Here is a 27,506-nt window from a genome sequence, read left to right as displayed (position 1 = left end):
ATGAAGTTTACAGCGAACAAGAAAGACGTCAATGAAGAAAGTTTGGAGAAGTTTCGGGTGGAATTCGAAGTGAGATGTTCCCCCTCCACCTTGCCCGCCTCCCTCGGTTTGATTTATAAAACACTGACTTTCAAAGTTAGTCTGTGTGTGTGCGTGTGCGTGTGTTCACACACGGCAGACTCCAATTCATGCTGGAGGAAAGGCAGCCAGAAAGCAGGCATCAATCATGTTGATAGAGTCAGCCTGTTGGTGTGTATGTTTTTTTAAAAAGAGAGAGCGTGTCTGCTTAAGTGTACTCGAGTATGTTTACTAGAAGGGGGATTTCAGCACAGTCTGAAGTTTGCACACACTGAATTAGTCAGTATACAGGCTGTATATCCAAGACAAATAATGGAGCAACATGATTGGTCACCCTTCACCTCAGATTGTCTGAGCCAAGTGGATTTTTAGTGCAACTTTAATAAGTATAAATTTAGCTCAATTAACGCCAAAGCAAAAGTAGATAGTTTGCCATTTAACATATTGTTAAAAGGTTTTTGTTTAAAATAATAATAATTATAACACTTTTATTCAACAAGGAGGCATTCAATTGATCAAAAGTGTCAGTAAATACATTTATAATATAACAAATAAAAAAAATAAAACGTTCTATCTCTGTTTTCACACAAAAAAACCCACCAACTGTTTTCTACTGAAAATTAGTAAATTAGTTATAATATTACTGTTTTTTGTTGTATTTTTATCATACAAATGCAGTCTTTGTGTGAAGAAGTGATCTATTCAGCTGTAGCTCTCTTGGTTTAAAATATTATATATTTGACCATACATATAAAAAATGTGTGCTAAATAAAAGCTGTACAAACTACTAAGGTTTTTGGGGGGGGTATTATTTTGATGGTCCACTTTAGACATTGATTGTACTAAGTAACTTTGCAACAACATGTCAACTACTAGTCATTAGAGTATTAGTAGACTTTATTTTGATATTCCTCCAACAGGTCCAGCAACACATTCTACTGTCTATAAGTACAATGCATCACAATAAAATGTGTAACCTTATTTTCCTTTTGTAATTTCTTATCTCACAAAGAACACAGAGCGAACAAGAACTGTCAATGCAGTTTCCCTTCAAAAAAATTGGTGCGCGACACCCCTGGACCCTCTCTCACCCCCTTCCTCCATCTTGCTGCTGATCAATGGAACCTTACACCCTCTCCCAATCTGTCAGCACCTGTCTTGCTGTATGGCCCATACATGCCTCCCTCTTAAAAAGCACTAATTAAAAGGCCATGGGTCAACTGGATGGAAAACATGGCAGTGCAGTGCATTTGAACGTTGGATAAACACCGCCAGCTTGTCACAACATTTTCTCTTCACCATTAAAAAAAAAAATTGATTTCCCTTCCAAAGAGCCCTTAACTTTCCTCTTTACACTAACACTGCCATCCCTCCAGGCAGTCCTCATGAGCAGGACAGATTACAAAGATTACTGTGTTCTGCATTTCGACAGGCACCTTGATTGAAGACTATGGAGGGTCTTAGAACTGCTTATAAACATAATTATCTGGAGGATTTCTATGATGGTGATTGTATCTCATTTCTCATTTCAGCACTCTATTGGCAATTGATTACAAACGGATGCAAACCGCCCAAAAAAGAAACAATGATTGCCACAGTTTTGTACTTTATGCAGGCTTTGTTCACTTAAAGTGATTTTTATAATATACAGAAACCCCATAAAGTATTTGGACACTTAAAAAACTATTGAAATGGAAAGAATACAATTACACTTTTCAAGCAAAACATTTCACAAAATGACGTTTGTTAGGTTTACAATTATAAAACAATGAATATGTTGTATTAAAGCTGAGACAGAAAGCATTTGGACACTTTCTGGATGTCAAACATTAGTGAAACATGTCCATGGTTAATGTGATGAACTACACCTGGCTAAAAACTTTTTGTGAAAAGTTCTAGCATCATTTGTTTGGTTTGATATTTTGCATGCATTAAAATGTGACTTTTGGGGTAGTTGGTGCTCACCCTTACGACGTTCCAAAACTTTCTTTCAAAACACAAAAGAAGATATTTTGAATAATACAGGGGTAACAACAACATTGTATGAGCAAAAAGAACACTTCCACTATTCAAAATTTCATCATTTGTGTTCCACATAAGATCTCGGATGATGTGAGGGTGAGTAAATGATGTCCCTTTAAGTGTCCAAATACTTGACCACTGTAAATGAAGTTGCTGTCCCCTGTTTGTTCACATTCTGGGATCTGTCTAACAATGTACAATTTAGGGTAGGCAATTTCAGAGAGGCTAGCAATAGCAAGTTAGCTTTGAAAGCATAAGCTCCCACCCTCCCTTCAGAGCGTTTCCAAAGCCACGCCTCCTTCAAAACACATGAACGCACACAGCAGAGTCTGCAAAGCATCCCAAGAGACGCTGTTAAATTACCTCATGTCTCAAAGCATACTATTACAATAATAATGAACGTAAACAACTTACAGAGCCCTTAATTGTACCACCTGACTGCTGCAGATTCATTTAGGCATTGATAGTGTTGCCATATAAATGTATAAATCTGAGTCTGAGGATGTGAACAGCTCCAGGTAGAACATCATGGGTTGCCATCTTGTAATTACGGTTACGATATGGCGTGAACGCAGCATAAGCTCTTTGTTTTGGTTCAGGAGGAACTGTAAAAGGGAGTTGCTGTTTGTTTGTTGCACTCAGTGCCTGTCTGTGTTTACGGAATGTGCTGATGATGTGTGATGTCTGCAGAAGCAGGGTGCACAGAGTTATGGAAATACATATGTTGACAGACTGGTAAATTAGTGAAAAAAAGCATCAAATTATTGCATTCGGACCGAATGCAATGATTGGACAAAATGTTTTGGTCCTGAGACGTCCACAGAAGATACACTATATTGTCAAATGTACTGGGACACCCCTCCAATCATTTCCATGTCCAAAGGTGTATCAAATCAAGCACCTAGACATGCAGACTGCTTCTGCAAACATTTGTGAAAGAATGGGTCACTCTCAGGAGCTCAGTGAATTCAAGCGTGTTACTGTGATAAGTTGCCACCTGTGCAATTCGAAGTCAATTCGTGAAATTTCCTCACTACTAAACATTCTGAAGTGAATTGTTATTGGTATTATAACAAAGTGGAAGCACTTGGGAACAACAGCAACTCAGCCACGAAGTGGTAGGCCATGTAAAATCACAGAGCGGGGTCAGCGCATGCTGAGGTACAGAGTGCGCAGAAGTTGCAACTTTCTGCAGAGTCAATAGCTACAGACCTCCAAACTTTGTGTGGCCTTCAGATTAGCTCAATAACAGTGTGTAGAGAGCTTCATGGAATGGGTTTCCATGGCTGAGCAGCTGCATCCAATCCTTACATCACCAAGTGCAATGCAAAGCGTCGGATGCAGTGTAAAGCGCCACTGGACAAGCAGTGAAGACGTGTTCTCTGGAGTGACGAATCATCCTTCTCTCTCTGGCAGTCCGATGGCCGAGTCTGGATTTGGGGGTTGCCAGGAGAACAGTACTTGCCTGAGTGCATTGTGCCAAGTAAAGTTTGGTGGAGGGGGGATTATGGTATGGGGTTGATTTTCAGGGGTTGGGCTTGGCCCCTTAGTTCCAGTGAAAGGATTTCTTAATGCTTCAGCATACCAAGACATTTTGGACAATTTCATGCTCCTAATTTTGTGGGAACAGTTTGGGAATGGCCCCATCCTGTACCAACATGACTGTGCACTAGTGCACAAAGAAAGGTCCATAAAGACATGGATGAGCAAGTTTGTTGTGGAGGAAATTGACTGGCCTGAACAGAGTCCTGACCTCAACCCGATAGAACACCTTTGGAATGAATTAGAGTGGAGACTGCGAGCCAGGCCTTCTCGTCCAACATCAGTGCCTGACCTCACAAATGCGCTTCTATTGGTCAAAAATTCCCATAAACACACTCCTAAACTCCTAAACTTGTGGAAAGCCTTCCCAGAAGAGTTGAAGCTGTTATAGCTGCAAAGTGTGGACTAACTCCCTATTAAACCTTACAGATTAAGAATGGGATGTCATTAAAGTTGATGTGCATGTAAAGGCAGGCGTCCCAAAACTTTTGGCAATATAGTATATATGTACATGTTTTAGTAATTAGACCACTTCTATTATTGATTGCTATCAAGATGTGAAGAGTGTTTCAACCAGTATAACAAAAAGTGTTTATAAAACATATTTCATAACCTACCTTTCAGCTTGTCATGGTGGTCAGACTTCAGAGTGCAGGTATTTCCCTCCCATCACCTTTCTTATCGGACTGACGGAAACCAGGAATTAAATGTTGGATGAAGACCAAGTTTCCTTATATTGGGTTATAAACCCAAATGAGATGCGGTTTTAGGGTTTGCTTAAAATGCTGACTTGTTATTGCAGGCAGGCTGCCAGGAATGCGAGTCATTGCTGGATTCGTGTAACGTACGAAAGAAATCATCTAGGCACCATGTCCCGCCAAAACCGCAATTGACCCTAAGATCTGCTAATCACTAAAATCATATTAGAAATAAAAACGAGAAAACACTCTGCCTTTAATTAAGGCTTGTTTAGTATGTTTATGATTTCTTTAACGACTCTCTAGGAAAGAAAATGTCCATTTTATGATGGGAAACAGTGCTTGTGGGAGCGCTCAAGCACACTGCCATTTCCTCACATGATATTTTGCTGTGATTTTCCTCTCTGATATCACATATAAATCAGAAATGGGTTTATTAGAGCAGGGGGCTTTGCCATAGATCCCAAATGTAATGATTTCACAATATATAAAAACCCATATTATACTATGTGAGACAAATATTAAGCATTACATTAGGATAATATTTTGTTTTTATTAAAAACATTTTTTACTAAAGGAAAATAAATATTAACTGAAAAAGAATCACTTTGTGTTTACTTTTTCCCCTCATGATTTCTGACCATATATATAAACTAGAGCCCATTTATCAACACTAAATTAATACATTTAAAGATAATTTCCATATTTAAATGTGCTTCCGGGATTGAATACAGTGTAAATGGTAAATGGACTCCATTTATATAGCGCTTTCAACAGACCCATGGCCGTCCAAAGCACTTTACATATTGCCTCACATTCACCCACTCATTCATACACCGACAGCGGTGTCAGCCATGCAGGGCGCTATCCAGCTCATCGGAAGCAGCTGGGGTTAGGTGTCTAGCTCATGGACACCTCGACACTTGGTCAGGTGGAACCGGGGATTGAACCACCAACCTTCCAGTTTGTAAACAACCTACATGAACCACTGAGCCACTGCCGCCCTTGGTAAAGCATGCCATTTCCTGTTTCCAGCAGGTGGCGCTATGACCAACTGAATATTAGCTTGTAGATGTCTTCAGGCCAGGACTCTTATCATACATGTGAAGTTTGGGGCAGATCGGACATTACATGCCTGACTTACAACAGTTTCCTGTGTCATGGCGAAACATCAGACTTTGTCCAGCCACAGACACGTCCTTCAGCGAAAACTCAAGATCTTCACAATTTAACATCTAACAAGATTAGACTGACCAAATATGATGTTGATCTAATACAATCTCTAGGAGGAGTTTGTTAAAGTACCACGTCTGGAAATGGCAAAAACTGCAAAAATGTCCACCACTTCTGATGCGTGTGCAAAGTTTCATTTTGAGCATGTTTAGGCCCTCAAAAATGCAATTAATTTCTGAGAAGAAGAATAGACAGAGCAATTCCAATAGGGTCCACACACCATCTGTGCTCGGGCCCTAATAAGAATTTTTTTTTTTTTTTTACAGTTTTACCATATTGATATATATTCTGAATGAACAAAATCAAAGAAACTAGATGTAACCAAACACCTACACAACTGAACAACTACACAGTACCATCCATTCCAAAAAAAAAAAGTAGGAATAATTTAACATAAACTGCAGTGAATTAAGCCGTCCGAATTAAGAATTACGCGTCCGCTCGAGCGCGAGGGAGCGTGCAGCAAAAATGACGTCATCGCGGAATGGCCGGTAGTGCGCGCTAAGTGCGCGAGGCCCCATTTCGCATGGCGGTGTGCAGCGCATTTTTTGTAACTTTCCGCGCAGCTCTGCATCCAAAGATGCACGAGTTCTAGGCAAATCTAGCCAAGCATGACGTCTCATCACACCGGCACCCAGTTTGCACATACAAATTAGTTGCTTATATTTACAAAATTAGCCTACAAAAGTAAGCCCTTTTATTGAAAATAAAGATCCATGTTTAATAAAAAATTACTTGGAAAAACTAAATGAAAATGTTTAGTGAAATTAGGAAATATTTAAGAGATCGTTAATTTAGTTGTATACATGTGTGCATACATTTTGTTCTCATGTCACAAGTAATAATATCAAGGTTTACTGAGTTTTACACGATTCTTTTGTAGTGTGGTTTTTGGTGAAGTGTATTAAAATAAATATTGTCACCTGGGTAGCTAAATTCTTCTACTTCTTCTCTCACTGCTGTTTCCTGGTGGTTTATAGAACAATTACTCCGAGTCGCCCCCTGTGTCGTTTCACAGAATAGTACAACGGCAAGTGCATCGAGTATAAACGCCTCATCCATTTGGGGAGGAGCGCGCGCAGTCAGTGGAGGCTCGCACTGCGGAGCCAGGCGAAAGTATAAACAAGGCTTTAGGCTATAAGCAGTAGAGTGTCATTCTGGTTTTGTAAAGAAATTTTACTAAAGAAAATCATTGATATAATCATTGAAATCATTGTATAATGCAACCTGACATTAGTGTTTTTTGGGTCTGCGTTTTATGATTGACAAAGTGTGTTTGTTGGCTTTAAACCTTTGCTAGGGGAAATAATTGTGTTTTGGTAGTTTTAGTGCATTTTGAATGTGAAATTATCTGCTGTGCCAAGCTGAAAGTTTGTTAGGAGAAATGTGTGAAGAGTTTTGAAAAAGTGACCTAAGTATTGAGAAATGGGTCCTAGCAATTGTATATATATAAAAAAAACAAAAAAAACAAAACAAAAATAAAAAACATTGTAAATGGCAAGAGGCATCCTGCACATCAAAAACAGGCAAAGCAACAAATTAATATTATTCAACATATCCTAGCTTTTTACAGAAAATATTCAGATGTAACCCCCTTTGTAATAGGGGAGAGCGGGGCACAACCTAACGCTTTTTGACTTTCTCAGTTTGTGTAAATCCACTTCGGGTTCAGAGTATATATATATTTTTTTTTTCCCACAGTAATTGCACACATGTGAAGTACAATTATGTGACTTTGTTTCATTAATACACTGTATTCTTTTTTCTTGATTTCCCCCGAAAGAATGGTGAAAGTGAAATGTGACAACATGCCCCATTGGTGGGATACATTGTAACATGTGGTGGGGCACAATGTTACAAGACCAAATAACAGCTTAAAAAGTTACCTGATATACAAGAAAATATACAAGACAAACTACAATATTTTGTCAACAAAATACAATGATTAACTTTTTTAAATAAAATTATCGCATTTTTTAATCATTAAAAATATAAGCATTTTTGAGTTTGACTACAAACACGTCGCTAAATAAAGCTATACAGCATAGTTCAAAACATAATAATAATTAATAATTTCTGGACATTAACTCTCAGTCATTATTCACCCTTTTCTCATGGTTTCTCAAAAGAATTCATAAAAGTATAGAATATAATGGGATATTTCTAATAGGGGCTCATTTTGTAACGCAGTGTTACAACGCACCCCACCTGCACAACTGGGATTTAAACCGCGGCTCGTGTCTTCTGCTGGTTAGATAAGCATTAAAGAACGATCTCAGCTGTCAAATAACAGATATAAGATTAAAATAATATCGGATTTGTCTTATTTTAAATAAACACAAAAAACAGAGATGAAAACTAAACTTAAGTAAGAAATGTACTTTTGCTATGGTTAAATACATGTTCAGTAATATCTTCCAGAGAAGATTTTGGTGCGGTTTTTTTCTCTAAATAATGTTGATGTGGCAACTAGTAAATACACTAAGTTTCATCATTCTGGCATGTGTGGAAAGGGTTAAAACATGCATGTTAAAACTAACCCCGCGTTAGGTTGTGCCCCGCGCTCCCCTAATTAACATTTTCATAAGTAACTGTATAATTGCACATCTTTTCTCAGTAAATGTAACTGATTACAGTTACATTTGTTTTGTAATTAAATTACGTAATCTAGTTACATGTAACTAGTTACTCCCCAACACTGCTAAGTATATATGAGTAAACTAGTCCCCTCTGTCATAATCAAGGAGTCGAGGGTCTGTCCACATAAACCTCTCTTGTCCACTTGTGGAACACTTCAGACTGGCGACAGGGATTGACCCGAGGGAACAACAAACTGCTCTTTATATTTCTACCATATAAAGATATTGTAAAAGTAGTAATGCTAATTAATATTTATGCATGTCTACTAGCAAAGCGGAATGCACCAAATATCTACCCAAAGTACTTTGGGTAAACTCCAGTAGCAAACCTGAGCATGAACCTTTTTATTTGTATTCAATATGACAAATCTGACTAATTAGAGTCAGGAAACATCACATGCGTGTAGTTTTGAGAACCAATGAGAATTTCCTGGTAGCGTAAGCTCCCATTTGTGCAAGTCTGGAGAATCATGACTGTTAATGAAGAGGGAGGGATTATCGTTAATTAGCCAAAATCTGTAGAATACAAAAAGACCAAAAGGCATCATCTCAACAATGTGACTAGCTGTTGAACAATGGCAGGAAGTTGGTATACTCTTCAAACTCTAGCACTTTGTGTGTGGTTTTGTGCTTTTTGTCAGGCTGTTCCACAGTGGAGTGATCTGCCCCAGATTCCTCAAGCTCTGTTACAGCAAACTGGTCAGAGGGTTCAACAACATGCTAGTCAACAGTTTCCTCAGAAGATTCAACAACAAGCTGGTCAACAGTTTCTTCAGCAGTTTCAACAGCTAGCTAGTCAACAGTTTCCTCAGAAGGTTCAACAACAAGCTAGTCAACAGTTTCCCCAGAAGGTTCAACAGCTAGCTAGTCAACAGTTTCCTCAGAAGGTTCAACATCAAGCTAGTCAACAGTTTCCTCAGAAGGTTCAACATCAAGCTAGTCAACAGTTTCCTCAGAAGGTTCAACATCAAGCTAGTCAACAGTTTCCTCAGAAGGTTCAACATCAAGCTAGTCAACAGTTTCCTCAGAAGATTCAACATCAAGCTAGTCAACAGTTTCCTCAGAAGGTTCATCAGCTAGCTAGTCAGTTTCCTCAGCAGATTCAACAACAAGCTAGTCAACAGTTTCCTCAGCAGATTCAACAACAAGCTAGTCAACAGTTTCCTCAGCAGGTTCAACAAGCTAGTCAACAGTTTCCGCAGAAGGTTCATCAGCTAGCTAGTCAACAGTTTCCTCCGCAGATTCAACAGCTAGCTAGTCAACAGTTTCCTCAGCAGATTCAACAACAAGCTAGTCAACAGTTTCCTCAGCAGTTTCAGCCAAAACAACCAGTGGCGCAGACAGAACCCCTTGACAAATGTGCTGTAGCTGATTATGAGCAGATCCAATGTGGCCCACCTGGTCTCAGTGGTGCTCAGTGTGAAGCTATCAACTGCTGCTTTAATGGACAGCAGTGTTTCTATGGGAAGGCAGGTAAGAGTGAGGCAATTTAAAGGTGTTCATGTTAAACCACTCCTCAGTAATAACCTGGTCTTGTACCTTGTTCCAGTGACTGTCCAGTGTATAAGAGATGGTCAGTTTGTGGTAGTGGTGGCAAGAGATGTTACACTACCTCGCTTGAGCCTGGATTCGGTCAGTCTCCTGGGTGGAAACGACTCACCTTGCAGTCCTGTGGGATCCACACCTTCCTTTGCTATATACCAGTTCCCTGTCACTGCATGTGGCACAAACATGATGGTGAGTAGCTGCTTGTGGTTCTGTTCTGTATGGCTGCCATGGACTGGATGCCAACAGTTACTATTTGCAGGAGGACCGTGGATATGTGGTCTATGAAAACCGAATGACCTCCTCGTATGAAGTGGGTGTCGGACCACTTGGTTCCATCACAAGGGACAGCCATTTTGAGTAGGTATTTTATTTTTTTAGAAAAAATATTAATCCTTGACAAAGGCTACAAGCTCACTATTTGTTGTCTAGGCTTCTCTTCCAGTGTAGGTACTCTGCTACTTCTGTGGAAGCTCTGGTTGTGGAGGTCAACACTGTTCCTGCACCTCCACCAGTAGCGGCTTATGGACCCCTCAGGGTGGAGCTTAGACTGGCAAATGGTCAATGTGTCACCAAAGGCTGTGCAGAAGGTCAGTCTGTCCAAGTATGCATAAGTATTTTCTAAAACTCCAGGTTGCAGCAGTTTCTGGTTAAACACTGGTTTTCTTCCTCAGGGGATGAGGCATACACATCCTACCATGGTGATTCTGATTATCCAGTCACAAAAGTCCTGCGGGAGCCTGTGTATGTTGAAGTGCGCATTTTGGAGAGGACCGACCCCAACATTGTCCTAATGCTGGGAAATTGCTGGGCAACATCAACCCCCAGTCCACTCAGTCTACCCCAGTGGGACCTTCTGGTCGATGGGTGAGTAAGACCAGTCGTTATCCATCTATTGTGCTGTAATACATTTCTGACTGCCTCTTTACCTTTCAGATGCCCTTACCAGGATGACCGTTACCTGACCACATTGGTTCCGGTGGCTGGATCTTCTGGTCTTCAGTTCCCAACCCACTACAAGCGCTTTGTTGTGAAGATGTTCACTTTTGTGGATCCAGCATCACTGGCTCCTCTACAGGAAACCGTACGCTCTGCAGCCTTACCTGAATCCTTACTTTATTTTATTTTTCTCTGTGGCTTAACCCTGTCCCCCTCTGTTAGATCTTCATCCACTGTAGTACAGCAGTGTGCCATCCCTCTTCTGGCTCCTGTGAGCAAAGCTGCACTAGGAAAAGTGAGTGCTTGTTGTAAACTGACTTCAGGAACCATGAGCATTTTTTTTTTTTTTAAATGCCTAACAATTCTACCTTTTGCAGGAAGAGATGCTGACGTCAAGACCATCTCTAGTGGGCAAACTGTGGTGTCTAGTGGAGAAGTTACCCTGGTCATGTGACTTTAGTAGTTTGAATAAACTTAACTCAACTGTCTCTTTGGTATTGATCTTCCTTCCATGACTGTTCTCAGTTTAATTTATTGGGCCACACTACTAAATCAGTTCCCTTTTGTTTTTTGCTTCAAGGTTGCACTTGACCTAAACAAGCCAAGTTTCTGCCCAAACCTAATCTATTTGCCAAGTTCCAGTTGCTTACCTGGGATCCTGTTCGTAATGGTATCAAATTTGTAGGTGGTGCTATCGAGCCATTTTGCCATGCCTAATTAAACTCATATGTAGATCTCTTCAGGCAAGGACTCTTATCAAACATCTGAAGTTTGGGGCAGATCGGACATTGTATGCCTGACTTACAACAGCTTCCTGTTTCATGGCGAACCATTGAACTTTGCGAGGTTGCCACTGACACACCCTTCAGGGAAAACTCAAGATCTTCGCAATTTAACATCACCAAGGCCTTTAGATTAGACTGTGCAAATATGATGTTGATCTGATTAAATCTCTAGGAGGAGATCGTTAAAGTACAACGTCTGGAAATGGCAAAAACTGCTAATTTTGCAGAGAAAATTCAAAATATCTCACTTCCTGTAGGGTTTTCAGATTTTGCACCTAGGGTCTTTTTTTTTGTGTAGGTATTGGGATTTTACATGTGTCTACTGAATTTCATACTCTTATGTGAAATGTAGCTTAAACGGCACTTAATTGAAATTTTGTAGGTGGCGCTATCGAGCCATTTTACCACACCTAATTCTGAAACCCATCTTGGATAAAAATTTTCAACTCTTGACGCGTGCAAAGTTTCATGAGTTTTCGAGCATGTTTAGGCCCTCAATGTGATTTTATTTGGGAGAATAATAATAGGCAGAGCAATTCCAATAGGGTCCTCACACCATCGGTACTCAGGCCCTAATAATCACAGGGTTTGTCATGCTTTATCAATGTTACTACCTCAATCTTGATGCAATGGAAAGCTCGAAAGCAGTGTACTGTTGCTACAGTTACCCCATTTGGCGAGGTAACCATAGCAACCATGCTCAAAATATATACCTGCTTAACTATAGCTGTTTGTAAGGCCATGTCTACATGAGTAATTCTGACATCCCATGACACCAAAATGCAGGTTTCTATTCAAATACGAACACAAACCTGTAGTACATAATACAGATGAGCTTGTGAAAGTGTTCGGCGGGTAGCGCACTGCATGTTGGGAAGGTTTTCTGCAGTGTCCACCTACATGAGGCAGACAGGCGTATTTTCCCCTCCCCACAGCAGTTCAAAAGCGTCTTTCTGGCTTTGATCATCCTTTCTTTGCTCTTTTCTTCTCTTTTTTTAACTCCTCACTTTTGTTCTCGAACTCAAAGGACACACAGAAAAACAAAAAAAAACTTGTTTGTATTTGCTCAAACAGAATGTTTGCAGACCTGCCACCCGTGTCCCATGTGTGTAAACAACCATCACATGATACACCCACTGAAGCATAGACGCACATTTTTATCCAGTCAACAACACCTGCAAAACAACATTACCTTTGATCAGCTAGACGGCATCCTTATTAAACTCGCCAACGGCAGGCACCATCTAGTGCTTTGTCGCACTCACTCTGCCAACACAAACTTCATCCACACTGAGCATGTGACCTCTGACCTCTGTCCCGCAAGCGAACTGTTGGATCCCCAATCTTATTATCAGACCCTTTATCATCTCATAGTGCACATGAGGTTATTAAAATGGGGTTTTGGAACAGGTGGGTGACGGTTATATTTCATTTGGATTAGTTTATTGAAGGTTATCTGGAATTAGCATTGTCTACTTGCGATCGTCATGAGGGATCCTGTCACAATTATGCTTATCAATACTTAAATCTGTTTTGCCTATGCATAGATAAAATCTAAATGGGAAAGCAACATTTGTTGGAGGCACATCAAAGCTCGGCGGCGTTCTTTCCTGCCCTGGCCCTCTCCAGCATCCACTATCGAGTTTCTGTTGGACAGACCTCAGCCAGCCAAGCAAATTAAGTTCTTTGCTCTTTAACCTTCCCTTTCGCTCTCTCCTCACATCTGTCGTTCCTAAACGGCTGAATTTAAGGCAGGCAGTAAAAAGCAGTGGGGAGAGATGCCACGGTGGCCTTAGAGACCCAGACGTGCAGAGAGTGACCCAGCGTTCTGATAAACACGTCCATCCCGGGCACACACTCAACCTGAAAACGCAAAGTGCGGTGACTTTCCTGCCATCTGTTCTTGGACTACAACCAAGCGTGGCGGCACAGCAAACAAGCTATTAGACATGATACGGTTTGGTGCATTGGGTTTTGATGCCTGCGAGGGAAAAAGCTTGTCACAGTATAAAGGACTTTTCAAAGTCTGGGCTTTATTTATTTAATATGCAGTACAACTCGGGAAATTCATTTTTTAGGTTTATTTTATTTTGATTTTCCATGGGTGGGAGTGTCTTTGTAGTTCAGTCTTCCAGAACTGTCACTGGATGTTCCTAGACGTTCTCCCCAATTGAAAATGAAATCATTCTGACCACAACAGTCAAATACAACAAAAATAAGTTGACATTACATTAAGCTGTGAAAATAGTGTCATAATAACTTCAACTACAATTTTTTTGTTAGTTTTATGTTGTTGTTTTTATTCTATCCTTAAAGGCCCACTGAAGTGCCTTGAAACGTGTAGCATTATTCAATACGTTGACACTGAAACAGGAAGAGAGGGTGGGACTTATTGAACAGCTCCTCCCTTTTTTTTAAATAGCCAATAGCGTTTTGTTTATATCACAGCTCGGCCTCAGTTTCCTCCTAATATTCTCCATATCGCTTTAAAATATAGCATTCTGTGCAGAATTCAAATGAATTCGGTATGTTTTGTGGTCTGCGCCGACTTGTGCATACGATCCACTCTGTGTTATCGTGTCTCTGGACCGGATCTGTGGCGGTTCACGTGACACTAACCCAAAACCAGACTTCACTCACCCCAATGGAATTTACACTGCCTGAATTGTTCTCTGTCCCTTATATAGTGCACTCCCTATCCCCTGCACCATGTGCCATTTGCCATGTAGAAAACAGTAAATGTGTGAATAAATGACAGATTTCAGCCGCAGCTTCAGCATCTATTTATAATGTAGGGGACGGGACGCTTCAGATTTTAGAGAGCATTTGATTGGACGGAAAATCTGATGAGAAGCTGAAGTGCAGCGTGGTGTCATCAAAATCATTGATCCATATTGGCGAGTGGGAGTTTTGGAGCACGCTTATAGATAACAGTAAGGTTAACATATTAATACTAAAATTTAAAAAGAAATTCAATTTTGACTTTAAAGTTGAATTTATCTGTAAAACTGTCGGAAATGAATTTGTTTTAAAAATATATATCTTGTGTTTCAAATTGTATTTAAAAACATTTATATATGATTTGAATTCATTTAAATTGTAATATTTCCTAGCCAATTGGAAATAAATGTCTCTTTTTTACACTTACATTTACATTTATTTACATTTATGCATTTAGCAGACGCTTTTATCCAAAGCGACTTACAACTTGGGAGTACAGGAAGCGATTGGTCATGAAGAGTCGAGTAAGCGCAACAAGTTCCTGAAATACTGTGACCGTGTACATTGCTCAGTGTAGCACAGGCTAGAGTAGGGAGGGGAAAAAAGGGGAAGAAAGAGGAAAAGAAAGTTTTTAGTTTTTTTTATGAGGTTAAGTGGTCACGGAAGAGTTGAGATTTTAGTTGACTTTTGAATGTTGTCAATAATTCTGTGTTTCGGATGGTGGTGGGAAGATTGTTCCACCAGCTGGGAACGTTGAATGAAAATGTTCTGGAAAGGGATTTTATGCCTCTCAGTGATGGTACCTCAAGCCGTCGCTCCTTCGCTGAGCAAAGGCTTCTGGTGGGGGTGGGAATTTGTAGAATTGAGTCGAAGTATGCAGGAGCTGAGCGCGTGGTGGCCAACAATTTAGACCAACAAAACTAAATTTTATGGGTTAAAACAGGTAGAAATCGCACTCTAATGCTGCGTTCCAGGCAACTCGTAACCTGTTTTTCTACCCGTAAAAGTGCACTGGAACGGCAGTCAAACCCGTGAATCCCACCCGTGAACTCATACTAGATTGATGTACTCCCAGTTACGCGCTCTGATGTCCCACAGTCCACGGAACAACGATGGCAGCCCCTACGGATGCGGTGGGAATATTCAAATAACGTAAAATAAAAGGTATAGCAGCTTCTCTTGCCTTATGCGTATTTTTTTCTCCTCCGTTTCCCTCAAATAAGCAAAGAGTAAGCACCTTTGGCGATAGAAATGATTGTAAATGAGTATAAGCCCCGTACAGTCCGCCATGCTTTGTTTACATCACAATTCCTTGCGCTGTGGCAGTTTGGCGTAACTTTGCCTGGAACGCTACAAAGTCATGAGTCGTGATTTAAAGTCATAACTTACGGGCTCAAAAACCTGCCTGGAATGCAGCATAACAATCGCAGGTTGCCACTTTTTACAGTGTGTGTATATATTAAAAACGAGACAAAATACTGGTTGTTAAAAATGAATAACTTTATTATAAAATCATAATAAATGATAATTATACTTATCTACAGACTACAGAATGCTTTCTGATCTAAATATAAATTAAAGTATAATGAGATATGAATAAGTAAATACCTATCATGCAAAATATAACTTCTTGTCATGTGGATTCACTGACATCCCTCACACTGTCTGTCTGTCTGTCTGTCTGTCTGTCTTTCTGTCTGTGTCTCTATCTCTTTCTCTCTCTCTCTCTCTCTCTCTCTCTCTCTCTCTCTCTCTCTCTCTCTCTCTCTCTCTCTCTCTCTCTCTCTCTCTCTCTCTCTCTCTCTCTCTCTCTCTCTCTCTCTCTCTCTCTCTCTCTCTCTCTCTCTGTGTGTGTGTGTGTGTGTGTGTGTGTCCAAATGTCCATGCGAGGATAGTAAAACCTTAGATCACCTACATTGTGGGGACCAGCCAGGGAAACCGAAATGGATAAATAAACATATTTTTTGAAAAAGTAAAAATGCAGAAAGTTTTCTGTGATGGGTATGTGTAAGGGGATAGAATATACAGTTTGTACAGTATAAAAATTATTACGCCTATGGAGGGTCCCCACAAGGATAGCGAAACCGTGTGTTAGTGTGTGTGTGTGTGTGTGTGTGTGTGTGTGTGTGCGCGTGCGCGTGCATGATGACAATCTAACCCTGGTGTGATTGTGATTATGACTCAGACACAGCACACTGCAGGGGGACAGACAGACCTCACTGTTGCCTGGCAACCAGGTGAGACCTGAGGTCAAATGAGCATGTCTACTGTTTCCTCTGGAATGCACCTTATGGCCATTGAAACCGGGACAAGACCACTTACATGTGCAAATATAGACTGCGTAAAAGAAGAAAATTATAACTTAGGTTTAGATGGGTTTGCAAAACTATTTGTTGCATATAATATACTTTTATAATAAATGTACATAAATGTAACCCTTTACTTTAGAAAAAAAGACCAAGTTGCTGCCAGTGGTGGTGCAGGAATTAACTCACTTCTTTATCTTTAAAGCACAGTCCAAAGTTTAGACATACTTGATTTAAATGCTTGAAATAAACTTAATAGAATTTTTTTTATAGCTGAATTGGGCCACATAATGAAATAAAAGCAGCTATTGGGAACATAGCATACAGGTGGCCTGTGGCCAACAATACTGTTTAAAAAGCATCTCGGGATGCACTTCATGAAATTGGTTAAGCATGTGCAGAGCTTTAATTTAGGCCAAGAATGGAATAAGCAGAAATGCTTAGTTTTTTATTTAACATTTTTAGGTCAATACATAATCCCTGCACTTTAATTTGCGTTATTTGATAGTTTTGATGACTTTATTATTATTCTCAAATGTGTCCCAACTTTTGACTGGTATTGTAGTAGTTTAGCTCCTCTATCTAGGTCAAGCTCTTTGAACAAAAAGTCCCTGTTCCCCAAAGATAAAAGACAGATATTTTGTGTCATGGTAGGGGTTTGTTGTTGGGGTTTGTGTCACATCTACCTCTGCAGTTTATTTTCTCTTTCGGTTGAAGAAACGGGTATAACGTTTCCTCGCAAGAAAAATATTTTGGATCATACCTCTCCATAGAGAATCAATATTTTCAAATGGGACGTCCTACTGAAAGCTGCCAGAGGCTGAGTAAGACCTAATGTGATTAGTGAGAACAGTTAGAACCCCTCCTTCACCCTCTCTCATACTTCCATCACACACCGCTCCACAAAAACACTGACAGGACAAATTGAAAACAGAGTGAGGCTGTTAGTCAAAGCCACACCATTTCTCTCTTTTTCTCCCTCTCCCTCTCCCTCGTCTCTTACTTTTGCCGCCCAAGGACAAGGACTAAGTTTGTTTGATTTATACTTATCACAGGACATTTGAACTTTGCTGACCTCAAGTCGACAATCCCTTTGACCTGTGCATAAAGTTGCTTGACTGTGTGTGTGTGTGTGTGTGTGTGTGTGTGTGTGTGTGTGTGTGTGTGTGTGTGTGTGTGTGTGTGTGTGTGTGTGTGTGTGTGTGTGTGTGTGTGTGTGTGTGTGTGTGTGTGTGTGTGTGTGTGTGTGTGTGTGTGTGTGTGTGTGTGTGTGTGTGTGTGTGTGTGTGTGTGTGTGTGTGTGTGTGTGTGTGTGTGTGTGTGTGTGTGTGTGTGTGTGTGTGTGTGTGTGTGTGTGTGTGTGTGTGTGTGTGTGTGTGTGTGTGTGTGTGTGTGTGTGTGTGTGTAGAATACATTTTTGAGTGCTGCTGTCTGTGACTTTGGACTTTTTTTTACCTCTGAATCCTGCCAACCTGGTGTTTATAGAGAATGTAAGGTAACTTCATCACCTCTCCATCTCTCCATGAGTGTAAATTAGACATAAAGTTGTTGAAATTGATAAAATAGTCGATCCCTGTGTCTGCAACATGTCTTTTATTCATCAAGGACACATTACATTTATTAAATTTAACTTTTTAAATTGTATATGTAATTCACAAATCACAATCACATTTAAAATACATTCAATTTAAATTTATGAAATTTATAATATTATATATATAACAATTATAATTTCTGAAGGATCATGTGACATTGAAGACTGGAGTAATGATGCTGAAAATTCAGCTTTGCCATCACAAGAGTAAATTACATTTTAAAATATAATAAAATAGACAACTTTACTTTAAATTGTAATTATATATATATATATATATATATATATATATATATATATATATATATATATATATATATATATATATATATATATATATATATATATATATATATATATATATATATTCAATATTAATCTTATAATATGTACTGTAATATTAAACAATATCAATCTTTTACTGTATTTTTTCATCAAATAAATACAGCCTTTGTTAGTAATTCATTGCATGATGCTTTGTTCATAAGTGCCACTGTGCCTAAACATTGATTTTGTCAAATTTAGTTTAATATTGAGGTTTGAACTATGGCACAATACTGTTTGATGGATTCCATATGTGGATAGATCAGTCTTCAAAGAACCTAATGGGTGGTGTTTCTGTTTTTGACACCAACTCTCCAAGTTAAAGTGTCAGGCATATGTCTCCTGCTTTTCCATGTTTCTGTTTCCCAGAGAGCTCAAGGGGGGATGTGACTGGGAACACATGATGTGTGTACATGTGTTTTGCGAGATGAGAAACACAGTGTGGCAAGGTAAATTACAGCATTCAGGAATAGCAAATGACAGAGATGAGAACGTTAATCTCTGTAAGAGGATAGCACATAGACCACAGGTATGACACAATATACCACACCAGGACAGAAACATATATGAGCTATAACAGAAACACAGATAGAAGTGTAGAGAGACACTCACAACATGGTGCATATGTACCAAAACTACTGTCACATATGACTCACATTTGCTCTCGAAGATTACTAAACATCGCTTACAGGCTGGGTTTTAAAACCCAGATACTAACAGGATGCAGGGGGCTTATTCAAGGTCTTAGACTAATGCCAAGCATAACACGGATAATGTTTTAATCTCTGTGAATCTCTGAAATCATGTGCACAGGTCTGCCGGTCATAAAAAGTGTTTAAATATTAAAAGTGCGCTAAGTAAAAGAGTTTTATCCTTAAAAAATAAATTGACAAATCTTTAAAATAATATAAAGTACACTTACATGAGACGTTCCAGTCATATAAAAAACAGTTTTATACTACCCCAAGATTACATGACCTGTCAAATACTACTCACTTCATATCCTTTATAATACGTTTTAGTTGCGGACTAAATCACTGGTGAATAAAACTGCAAAATATTTCGGCAGTGAAATCGGTAGGCCTATCCAAAACCGTTTGCTTATGTATGTACCTACACACCAATAGATGTCAGTATAAAGTCTAAAGCTGTGTTTGAAATCGCTTTCACTTTTCTCTACATTACTCACTAATATAGTCCACTTGAAGAAGTGAATGAAAACGAGTGAGCAAATTCAGATAGTGAGTGCGCCAGAAGGGCTGCCACTTTTGCATAGTTTGTGCTTGCTGTTTAATACTCAAATGAAACTTAGCAAACTCGCAGCTCCAGGAGAAATGAAAATATTTATATTGAGCTCTGTCATGGAATCTTAATAAAACAATTTAATAATCGATTAAAAAGAAATGTATACCTGTATAATATTAGGCTGTACCCACATTGGACCAGCGGTTTGGAAAATGGATGGATAGATATGGGCACCATCTTCTGGCGAGCCAGGAACTCATTCGGCACGACCCTCACACAAGTGCATTATGGGTATTCTCTAGTCATTGATTGTACATTAGTTGTATACTCGTTGTTGTGGTGCATTATTGGATTGAATGAGTGTGCTCGATAACGTCCACAATGGTTTAGGACAACACTACAAATGGATTGTCCCTTCAAATAGTGCCCTATTTAATATGTAGAGTGCGATTTCGGACACAGCCTAGCCAAATGATCATCCAAAAAGGCCAAGATTTTTTTTTGCTATTATGATTAAAGACAATACAGTATATATACCAAGATGGTATGTACAATTGGACAATTGGACAAGTCAGAAGACAAGACGTGCATTTTGGAATTCACCGGGCCAACCTCAAATATATGCTTTTTAAAGCTATTTGAACACTATTTGGACAGTTCATGCCAGATTTGGTTACTAATTTGAAATATTACAAGTTTACAGTTTAGGTCAAGTTTAGGCTTACAACCTTGGTTAAGTGCTTCTACATCAGTGTTATTCACCTATCCCTTATCTCTGATTTTAGGGATAAATTATGGGTAGGGTTATGTTTTGAGGAAGGGATATTGTTCGGACTAAATTTTCAGACATGAATATTGTTCCAAGATCAACAAACTATGTTGACCCATGAACATGTCTTACTTGGCAAAATCACGGTGACCGTTAAACTACGCTGTATTGAAAATATAGGTTGCACAATAGGGGTTTAGTATGCCATAGAAGAATGGCATAGAGAAAATTATATTCTGAGGAAATATTTTATAAAAATGTTAGTGAATAAGAGGGGTAGTGACATGGGGGTTTTCCTTCATTTTGAACAAGCTATCACAATCATCAAACCAACAAGAACCAGCATATAATTTCTGCTTGGTGGGAGAGCAACAGCTTGCGAGATGCAAAACACTCTAATCCTCCCACTGGGGAAATGCGCGGTGCTATTTAACACAGCAATAGTCTTTAAACATATAAAACCCCCATGCAGGAATGCACAGCCTTCAATTCCCACAGCTCAAACTACCGCAAGGCCCACAACAAACACTCGCGAGTCATCCTCAGCAATGTAGCGTTCCAGACCGTGGCGTTTAATCGCGCTGCAGAGCTCTCTTTTATTCCCCAACAGGTGCAGCTAAACCGCACCAGTCTCATCCAACCAGGGGACTGGTGTGTGCCAACTTAGTGTGTGTGTGTGTGTGTTTGTGTGCCAAACGCATGGTGGATGTGCCTGCTGTGGGGACATTGTGGAGCGGTTCCTGACGGCTCGCTGGCTCCTGTGTGCTGCCTGGATTTCAGATCCCTGGAGGACGTGCAATCATCAGTGGTTAGGAAGCTTCCTGTGCAACTAAGCATCTGCTGAAGCCGGCACAGACCTGCCAGGAAAATATGGTGGGGACTAATGTTAGGGGGGCTGTTTTTGACGAGTCGGGGTCTGTGTGAGAGGAAGTGAGTAATTACGAGTCCCACGCATCATTAGCACCCCCAGTCTGTCTGACAAGGGCGAGTTTCACACTTATTTTGGAACGCCTGAATGTGTGCGTGTGTGTAAGAATATACAGTAATAATCACATCCATGTGATGCGGTTAGGGTATACCTTATTAAATTCGCTTTTAAACTTAAAATTCATCCCTACTCACCCTCATGCTTTCAAAACCCATGTGACCTTCTTCTTTTCTTCCGTCGAACTCAAAAAGAGAAGTTCAACAAAATATCCAAGCTTATCTTTTCCATACAGTTGAAGTCATTTTCAGGGCAATATTTTAAAAGGACGTTTCACACAAAAAATATTGTTTACTCATCCTCTTCGTTTCAAATTTTTTTTTGAAAGTCAGGATCCAAACAACTTAGGACTTACGACATTTACTTGTATTGTATTGTATGGACAAACCAAAAGCCCAGAGATAACAACATGGTCTCATTTGTTAACTAACTTGAACTAAAAATAAGCAATTATATATTTTACAACATTTATTAACCTTAATGTTGGTTAATGAAAATGTTTATATTCTTGTTAGTTCATGGTGCATTACAACTTTTGATCTTAAAAATACATTAGTAAATGTTGATTAGCATGTAACCACATTAAACCTTATTGTAAAGTGTTACCAGAATTGTGAAAAGAAAAGAAAAATATAGAACTGTTGCCATATGTACACTGTAAACCCGAATAAGTTGGGGCAATCAAATTTGAAGTTTAATTAAACTTTAAGTTTAATTTAAGTTTTTCAAGTAAGCAGAACTTGAAGATTTAAGTTAAAATGTGTCAGTTTTGTGAACTCAAAAGAAAAAGAAAATTCTAAATACTCATAAAAGTTCATTTGATTGAACTCATTTGTTTAATATGAGTTGGCTCTAATCAAACCAATGTATTATTTTGAGGGTTAGGGTTTACAGTGTGTCACACTGAAAAATATTCCAAAATATTGATCGAAACCAACAGCTCAGACCTCATGAATTTCTCCTTTGGTGTTCCATGGAAGAAAGAAAATCATACAGATTTGGAATGACAAGAGGGTTAGTAAATGATGTCAGAATTTTAATTTCTGGCGAACTATCCCATTAATTATAACACACTAAATGCACATCATTCAGCAGTCATATATAATATATATATATATATATATATATATATATATATATATATATATATATATATATATATATATATATATATATATATATATATATATATATATATATATATAGCAAAAACATATTTTGTTAATGATCATCAAAAACCACCTCATTTTGCACTGATGTGGAGCTCTGCCAGCGGCGACTGGTTTGTGCCTTTATATTGAAAGAGGGCGAAACTACCTCCCACTGCGTTTGCTGATGATAGAGAGAGAGAGCGAAATGAAGGGGAAACTTAAAAGTGAGATAGTAAATGTAACATTACTTAAATGAGCAATTAGCTATAAACCCAATCGCCAGAGGCATTCATCCAAAAATGCATCTGATGCATTTACCATCACAAGTGTGAGTGCATTTGAGTATATTTAAGTGTGTATGTGTGTGTTTGGCTCTGTATTCTAAGCATATATCCTTTGCTTTTTGGGTGGAGAAACGGCAGACTTCCTTAGATAAAAAGATGATGTTTTTATCGGTCCTCCCTTCAAGTCGTTTCCATTTATCTTCCACGGATTTTGTAGGGAAGACTGCGTGGCACATTAGATTGTCGCTGATGTGTGTGGATCATGTTTACCCAGTTCACAGTGCCAGATCTTTGCTTTCTCTTTAGGCTCTCCACGCACCAGTAACCCTGTAGACAGTGTCGTCATCGCACCAGCCCTGCTATCGGCCCATCGCTGTGATCCTCTGGCTCCACGGCTACTGTGGCCGCTGACAGAGCGGTTTTTGTCTATGACGTTTTTGCGTATAGAAATATGAAGAATGTTCAAAGGCCTGTGTTGATTTTCAAAGGCAAAATGCTTGTGATGGTGTGGTTTAGTTTGCACAAGTCTTACATGCATGTCATCTTTTCGCTAAAGGCTGAATAAATTGCGTGCGGAAGGATATTCTGGAAAATCCAGAAATAATGAGTATGATATGCCTTTCATGTGCAGTATGTGATTCCATAAACAAAACCGATGTGAATTAGCTCATCTGTCTGAGGAGATTTGCTGGATTGTTATGAAACAAGATACTGAGCAGCAACAGTCACTGTCAGGGAACATCGTGATGCTAGTTGTTTCCAGGACCAAATGACTTGTTGCCAAATGCCGAATTATGTTAATACGCTTAACAACAACCACGTGCAAAGTCATAAAAACTCATGAGTGTAGGAACGATTTGAAAAGTGGTAGAGACACACTAAAGCATGCCTTTTCATTTTACCCAAAAGTTGGGTGGGTGGGGAGAACACAGACATTTCTAAATGTTTGGATGTTTTAATGGTTACTATGCCTGGTAAAACTGGTCAAACAACTCAATAATAATACAGCGTAGGTTTGCAGAGCACAAATACAATAAAACAATAGGCACATTCTTTGAATAGGGTATAAATTGGTGTCCTATTACTTTTTTAAAAAAGCATTTGAAGCACTAATCCTGTGTTTTTGTTTCACAAGTTCACACTTACAAAGCGTATACGTATTTGGCGTGCTGTCTGAGGAGAGGGCTCCGAACTCTGTATTTTGGCCCGAATCCAGAGTACTTCCCCCGTATCTCTGGTTAGGATAGTAACCAGGCGAATGTGAGGAGACGGGGAGGTGGAGGGATGCAGAAAACTGTTGAGGAACATAGATGAGTAGGTGTATATACAGTATATAGGCCTCCTCTTGTGCTGTTTGAATAGGCAATTTGAACGTGTTCCTCCCGAACTTTGTCAATAAAACATAATTTGTTTGTTTCTAAGAACTATTTGCTATTTAACACTTTAACACTATTTAACAGGTAAATGTTACGCCAATCATTATTACATATTCGGGTCTTTAGTGACCCGGATCTACATCTAACACGGATGGATCTCTACCTGTCGCGATAATATAAAACTCTCCAGATGTTAGAGTAACAATGACACAAGAATAAAATAAAGCATATTTTGTTACCTTTTGGAGCTTGGAAGGGTTCAGTTTGAGCAGATGTTTTATACCATGATCACTGTCCCTGTCAGAGCTAATTTCCCAATACATTCAGCATCTGGCTCATATTCGCAATCTCAAACATATTCTCAAAACTATCATTTTCAACATCTTCAAAATCAATATCGCTGACGTAGTTTATGCGCATGTTTTCGTATTGGATAGAAAATCTATCCAACTCAAACGAGCACATACGTTTTTTTTATGCACATTTTTTGAATTTATGCGCATCTTGACGTTCCCATTCAGCATTTTTTGATGAGATATCCCAAAATGAGCATAAAAATAGGTGGATGGAAACATAGCTAGTGACACTAATATTTGATTTTGTTCAGTGCTTGTTCTGCAGTAAATCACTGAGCCATTTCAAGTTTTGCTGATGACACTTCCTATTCTTTTGTTTTCTGCTTATGGTAACTATGAGTAAAACGTCACTTCATCATTGTGTATTCACTTCATCATTGCCACTTAGACATATAGGCACATATACTTAGACTGTTACACACCTCGGGCGACCCTACACAATTTTTACAAAAAATGAATGGGAAAACAGGCAATCTTTTACAATATTTTTTTAAAATATTGTTTATAAGGAATTGATTGAGGAATACAAAGAAGGTTAATGTCTAACTTCTTTTTTTAATTATGAGGAGGAGGGTAGTGAATGACGTCCTGTGACACTAAAGACCCAAGATATGCATTCAAGGGTTAACTTTGTCCCTGTGCACACCGCCCTATCGCATGATTTCCCCCAATTAGAAATGTATAAATCCTTAAAATTGTGGCACTCAAAATATAACATCACTTGTCCCATATTGCATGGCGATAATAAATAAGTATATTAACATAATATAATATAATCACATTTTATACAAACCCTGAAAACAAACTATTTAAAAACACAAACTACAAACCTCCTAGAAAACTAATAGTTTCAGTTTCACAGTTAATAAACCCTATTCGTGGAAAGTGCCAATTGCTACACACATCTGGATGCTTACTGCTGGAAAAAAAAGCAAGAGAAAAAAGCCATTGAAGTGCTCGACATTGGGGTTACCGACAAAAACAATACCGGTGAGTGATTGCACCGTCAAGACTCACAGACATTAAAAGTTCATCTGTCATCGGGCAGGTCTGCGAAAATTATGGAAATCTGGAAGCCATTGACCACACAGCTGTTGAGGTGAGCGAGAACCGGGCTGAGCGCTTGGAGATGACGGGGCCCCGAAGTGGGTCATGAGAGGGCCACCAAAATAAATCAGCAGTCAAAGGGTCATTACCGCACAAATAATCCTATTAAAAGCCAACCGCAAGAACTGGCGCACACACACCTGGGTTGTTGCGGCCGCACGTTTGTTAGCGTTAATGAAGTGACACAGCGACTGACGAGAACACGGCGAATCTCAACATACCGTTAAACACAGACATCTATTCATCTACACATAATACACTTGCTCAGATATACACGAACACGCTCACTTAAACACACACATGGTCTCAGACACTGTGTGCAAGGCCCGTATCCTTTTCAAAGAGCAGTTTTAAAGAAAAAACAAATTGACCAATCAGCTCTTCAGAAGATTGAGTCATCCGCATTTCCATGAGCATGACATACTGTGAGGGAACTCAATCCAACAAAGTAGGGCCCTGGAATATGAAGCATAATCCTTTTCTATTGTGATGTCCCCTAGGGGCAGAGGGCTAGATCATTATCTAATCCAAATCGAGGAGACCAGCCGCATATCAATTTTTGAGTCCTGAAACCGATACGGTCTGTGAATTAATAACTACATATTTTGCAGAGTCAGAGAGAGCTTTGACAATAACCCCATGCTGGAGTATGCATTTTAATGCCATCGGTGTCTGAAAAGTTTTACACTATTTTGGAAACAAGAGAGAATGAGTTTCAGGCCTCTAATTATTTAAAACTGTACAGATGGTTTTATGAAGCTAAGCTGGGAGGAACTGAGGGAAACAGAATCAAATATTTAAAGCATTTGATTTGCTTTGAGATTTCGGGCTTAGTTGTGATATTGTTTTGTAATAATGTATAAATTAATCACTTTAAAAAGTAATTTGTTAACATTTGTAAATGCATTAGACATTATGAACTAACAAATGGCTTTTTGACAGTATTTTTTTTTTAAACTACAGTAGTATACATTTAAAAAAATAAATTATTTCATAATACATTAAAGTTAAAAAAATGCATTAGTATGTAGACATAAACAGAGATTAATAAATGTTGTAAAATTATTCTTCATGGCTATTTCATACTAGTTATTGCATTATCATATAGAACCTTAAAGTGTACCAGATCCTATCACACTATTTTTTGCCGTCCCATAACTCTCATCAGTGTTGTAATCCTTTGCAGACTTCAAAGTGAATCATTCTGATATCAGTTAGCTGACTTAGCCAAGGATAACATGATGATTTTCGTCACATAAAAACAATGTTCTGTCTATGTTTCTTTCTTAGGCTGACCTTGAGCTCCTCCGTGCTTTACTGTGGTGGAGAACTGGGGGAGAACTGATCTGCTGATATTTGAGTGTGAGCGGAGCAGGTTGGCAGTGATGTTATCTCCCTCCCCAGTAAAGACCAATGAGCTCATGTAATTTAGATTAATGGCAGGGGGGGGCTTTTCCAGTCTTGGGACCCTGCCCGAAAACTCCCTAGAACACAGAGAATGAATACTCTCTCTTTCTCGTCTGATCTCAATAGCCAGATTCCAGGTTTTCATTTCTATCTTTCCCTGCTTGCTCTGTTTAGGGATTCAGAGACCCCATTTTAATAGACTGGAAAATACACTTAACATTGAACTCTCAGGTTCATATTTTCCCCAATTTTATGAGAACTAAGTATAAACAAAGTTTGGCAACGCATCCCTCCATGGACAAAATTACAAAGCTTATCAGTTGGGTTGGGTAACGAGAAACCGTTCTCACAGAACAGTTTTGTCAGAATAATGCACATGCATTACTCTGTGCATAATTCT

General features: G+C 39.0%; 1 protein-coding gene across 1 annotated transcript; it reads left to right on the top strand.

The window, feature by feature from the left end:
* LOC307128554 (zona pellucida sperm-binding protein 4-like) lies at nt 1-23,315 on the top strand (the record flags this gene model as incomplete). The annotated part of the gene is made up of 10 exons (XM_079820466.1): nt 1-69; nt 8,854-8,911; nt 9,581-9,685; nt 9,762-9,949; nt 10,020-10,117; nt 10,190-10,347; nt 10,432-10,624; nt 10,694-10,841; nt 10,919-10,991; nt 23,167-23,315. 10 exons carry the CDS (start codon nt 1-3, stop codon nt 23,313-23,315), a joined length of 1,239 nt encoding a protein of 412 aa, XP_079676592.1.
* Between the last annotated feature and the right edge of the window lie 4,191 nt (nt 23,316-27,506).

Source organism: Gobio gobio (assembly GCF_949357685.1).
Source record: "Gobio gobio genome assembly, chromosome: 6".
Lineage (NCBI taxonomy): Eukaryota > Metazoa > Chordata > Actinopteri > Cypriniformes > Gobionidae > Gobio > Gobio gobio.
Note: the sequence above shows the minus strand (reverse complement) of the source record. Positions and strands in the feature narration are given on the sequence as shown.